The sequence below is a fragment of the Tupaia chinensis genome, unplaced genomic scaffold (genome assembly GCF_000334495.1).
Source record: "Tupaia chinensis unplaced genomic scaffold, TupChi_1.0 Scaffold000416_1, whole genome shotgun sequence".
NCBI lineage: Eukaryota > Metazoa > Chordata > Mammalia > Scandentia > Tupaiidae > Tupaia > Tupaia belangeri.
The window spans coordinates 3,748,634-3,753,298 of NW_006159921.1; the positions used below are offsets into that span (position 1 = coordinate 3,748,634).

Below are 4,665 nucleotides of genomic sequence, written 5' to 3' on the forward strand. Positions count from 1 at the left end.
AGAAAAGAGTGTGTGAGCTGGGAAAGAGGATGTAGAAAGACCAGAAAGTTGGAAGAAAATCAGAAAGGTGTGGAATTGTGGAAGCCAAAGGATGTGGCAGTTTAAAAAAAGAAAGTGAGGAACCAGCAGATAGCATAATGGTTATATTGCTGGACTCCCATGTAGCCTACCATGGTTTGAGTCCTAGACCCGGCAGCTTAAAAACTTTGGGTGCGAGTGCATGTGTGCCCAAAATCCTAAGAGGAGAATAGAAGAGAAGGGATTGTGTGATCATCCTCCCTGGGGGTGATTTTTTGCTTTCTGTCTCTCTGTCCCTCTGGCGAGTGCATGCACTCTATAGCAAACATATCTTAAAGAGAGAGAGAGACAGAGAGAGAGAGAGAGAGAGAGAGCACACAAACACTGCTGAGACATCAGTTGCAAAGAAACCTTAAAGGTGTCCACTGGGGGACTAGCAGTTGGCACAGTGCTTTTGTCACTGGACTCCCACATAGTCAACTGTAGTTTGAGTCCTGGACCCAGTGGCTTAAACTCACACTGTGTGTGTGTGTGTGTGTGTGTGTGTGTGTGTGTGTGTCCCTAATCCTGAGACAAGAAAGGAGGAAAAGGGATTGTGGCATGGTCATCCCACTGGGGAGTGATTTCTTGCTTTCTCTCTCTCTGTCTTTCTGGCGAGAACATGCAAAAATCATCTGTGGGGTGATTTCTCCCTTTCTGTCTTTCTGACGAGTGCATGCACCCTATAGCAAAAATCTCTCTTTAAAATAAAAGTGTCCATTGGATTTAATGAAACTGAAGTCATTGGAAGGGACAGATCTAAGTTTCATGAAGGCCTGACCCATACAATTTTGGGGTCCTCTTTAAGACAAAGAATACAAAATTACAAATATACAATTAGGTATGAAGGTAAATATTTTTTACTAAAACATAGATTTCTTGACAGAAAGAGAGGGAATAGAGAGAGAAAGACAAGCACCCTTAACAGGGCCTCATCACACAAATCTTCAGAGCCCTCCTGGCTATCAAGGATTGTGGGCTCATGCATGTATGTCCAGAGTGCACAGGTGGAACTTTGAGACCAAATCCTGATCTTTCATGGGCCTTCAGCATTGCAGAACATTGCACTATGCTATACCACTGTTGCTGGTCCTGAAAGTGGTATTTATTTAGAATGAGGAAAGAAAATCCTTTCCCTAGCTAATAACAGAGTTTTAGAATGGCAGGTTCCTGTTTTCCCTTGACATTTCTTTAAACAGTTTGCCAGAAATGCTGCTCGATTGCAACCAGTGTTCTCCCCACTTAAAACACTTTGAATTCCACATTCACAGAGTTCATGAAACTGAAGGATTCAGAAGCTCCTACCTCATTAGCATAATCTGCCTCTGATTACTGGTGGCCTTAGAGAGCAGTTTTGTAGTTATGGTGGTAGCAGAAATCAGAAAGAGGGCTGAGAAACGAGTAAATGAAGAAGTAAGTGGAGAAAGAAAAGAGGTGGGTCAGTCAGTGGTGTGGTGGTTAAGGCAGGTAGATCCCATGTGGCTGGCTGCACAGTTTGAGTCCCAGGCCTTGTGACCCTCCCTTATGGGAGCACTTTCTCACTTTCTCTCTCTCTCTCTCCCCCTCTCTTCTGGGAGAGCATATACCCTCTGTCAAAATTAAAAACAAAACAAAACAAAAAAGACAAAAGGCAACTCTTTCAAGAAGTTTGGGTATAAGGGGGAGAGGAGAGATAGTTTGAAGTTGAAGGGGCATGAGAGGTCAAGGGACAAATTTTGGAGAAAATTGCATTGGAGAGATTTGAGTATTTTTAATTTAAATGAAAAGATGAGATCCAGAGCACATTTGGAAAGATGAGTCTTTGGGAGGAGGAATAAGACGTTATCTTTTGGAATAGGAGGGAAGAAAGGAAAGAAGGGGTCAGTGCAAGAAAGTTTCTTGATTTGACCGTGAATAAAACTTAAATTCATGTTTATTTTCTTAATGATTTATACAATGAAGTCATCACCAAAGATGGGGAATGGAGAGTGTGGGGATATGTGAGAGAATGGAGAAGGCTTTATGTAGTTGCTTTATGGTGTGAGAAAACAAATTTAGTAGACAGATGAGATGAGACCATTAGATAACATTATACATTATGGAAAGTGGTAGGGGTAAATAGATTTGAGGGAAATACAAGAGATACTGCAAGGGAGTCGCTGAGCAGGATCCCAGTGGCAATCATGGCTTCCCTGTATCTGACTGCATGGGCATGTAACAGCCTGATCCTTCTCATGTTACTGATATCAGATGAAAGTGTTCTCGGAAGCCTCCAATAAACACATGATAAAGAGCCTTGCTTGCAATTTTAAAGTTGTTTAGTGTGATCCAGGTATGTCTGAGCTGTATGGTGGGCTAATGAGAAGGTCCACCAAGGGCTGTGAGCCTTCTGGGAGTTTACGTTATTCTAAAGAAAGAGCAGTTTGAGGTAGAGAGTCATGGTCCAACTCAAGTGGGTCAGTGATGAAAGGAAGGGGTGCTTTGAATTCAGCATAGACATCATGGCCCAACTTCAAGAACTTCTCCTTGAGTTAGAGGAGAAAATTCTGTAGTCAAGAGTGAATTGAAATGAAGAACACTATTTGCTAAAATCTCTGAGGTCACTGAGGACACAGGATAGTGAAACTATTTGTGTAATGGAATATAGCACCGAGAGATAAAAGTTACCTGTCAAAATTAATTATAATAGCAACACAATAATTATAGTTATCATGGGGGGTTATATTGTAATTATTGTTGAGGGGATGGTTAAGAAATGAAGTTCCCATAATTGCACGTAGGGACAGAGCCATAGTTGTTATTTATTTATTTTTTTTATATTTTTTTTCCTTGGTCATGAGACTACTTTTGTAGCTTGGCTAGTATAGCCTAGATAGACACAACTTATATACTGGGTCATTAGGAAAGTTGTGACACATTGTTACATAGAAAAACATAGAAAAATACATCATGACTTTCCTGATGACAATTTCTAGTGTGCATATTTCTGGGGTTGTAACTGACAGCCTTGCAGGCAGATACCCATGCTGGTAATGGCTCAGCAATCTCTTAAGAACCCCAAATTCATGTAGCAGATGCTTTTCCATTCTAAAAATGACAAATTTAGTTAATATCAGAAAATGATAAACAGAAAACCCAGAAAAGCTTGGTTAGAATTCAATGCAAGTTCTAGGAGGAGCTCTATAAACTTGCAAAGACTTTTCTGAGGCTTGGCGGCTGGGTCTGATATGACTGATAGTATGGAAGGATGGAGATATGTTCAGGATTAGAAGTAATCTTTTAAGAATTGCTTTTTGGTTATTATTATTATTGCTATTATTTCTTAAAAGCAAAAATTTATGCAAATGCCTATGCTTTACTGAAAGCATTGCACCAAAAATTCCTCAAAACATCTTCTGGTGTCCTTCTCCATCTCCACACTCATATATGCCAAAGTAGCAAAGATTCTTCACATGATCTAGTCAAACTCCTCTTATTTTGCAGTTGGTAAAACTGAGGCCTGGAGAGGAGAAATGGGTTGATTGATTAATATCAAGTCTAGAACTCAAGTCTCCTTATTCTTTGTTTAGAGGGTCACTTGTAGACTTCAAGAGAGACCCCCTTGAAGGAGATTGCTAAAGACACAAACTCCTCACGTGAGCAAATATGTAGCTCATACTGCCCAAGAAGCCTAGGGATCTAAAAGAGGAAGGAACCAACTTTTCTTCTCTAGGTGGGATTGGTAATGGAACTATCCAAGTTAAAAAAAAAAATTCCTTGGGGCTCTGGATTGAAACTTGGTCCCTCACCTGTAGCTGGGCTGTTGCTGCAAGCATCTTCTGCCGAGTTTGCAGTACTGTGGATGAGGACATGGAGATAGGTACACTCTGCCTCAACCACCTTATATCTTCCCACATACAAGACAGCTGCAAAAGAAGTCACGAGGTCATATCATCATCCAAGCCAGTACATGATTTAGGTTGTGGCATCAAAGCAAAGCAGGGAGAAGGAAACCTGACCCCTGATGTTTGTTCTCCAGTCCATTTTCAGATACACGCAAAACAACTTTTTGATCTCTGTCCAATTGGAAAAAGATCTGAATGCTAATGAAACAGTCAGATCCACATTTTAGTGTTTGCCAAATGATCCCATAACTTAGAATAGTGGAGACACAGTCTGACAGGATGCAAGCTTCTTTGCTTTGAAAATGTAGTGTAGACACTACTTTGGTAGTTTTTTTAATGACATGTAGCATTTTAGGGCTGAAAGGGACCTTCAAGATAATTTACTTTCACTTCAATACTTTAATCATTGGAGACCTCTCAACTAAGGCTTTAGAGATTTATGTGCAGTAACATTGGTGCAAAGTAGGGAAAAGTGAAATTGGAACTCAGTATACCTTTGTAAACCACAGAAAATCTTGTGTAATGGAACTCGTGTGAGCGTCATCTATTTCAACAATCGGTATTTGATCTTCACTGGTGACTAACATATTGTCTTTGTAATAAAATATAACGGCTATGTAGAGTCCCCTAAAAAACAAAAAGTAAAACAAAAGTTGTCCTCAACCATCTCTACCAAGCTGAGTCTTTGAAAAAAAAAAGTATCCTTTGGACACGATAATCGAGATGATTTAAAATATATTTAGGA

The 4,665-nt window shown here is 40.1% G+C and overlaps 1 protein-coding gene across 2 annotated transcripts in view; it reads right to left on the reverse strand.

The window, feature by feature from the left end:
- Window positions 1–4,665, reverse strand: part of ANKFN1 (ankyrin repeat and fibronectin type III domain containing 1) — a 368,177-nt gene that overhangs the window by 68,773 nt on the left and 294,739 nt on the right. For both annotated transcript variants that reach the window (XM_006154669.2, XM_027774263.1), the window contains 2 exons: window positions 4,415–4,547; window positions 3,825–3,941 (listed from right to left, as the gene is read on the reverse strand). In XM_006154669.2, coding sequence (XP_006154731.1) covers window positions 3,825–3,941; window positions 4,415–4,547 — 250 coding nt within the window. The remainder of the gene's footprint in view (window positions 1–3,824; window positions 3,942–4,414; window positions 4,548–4,665) is intronic.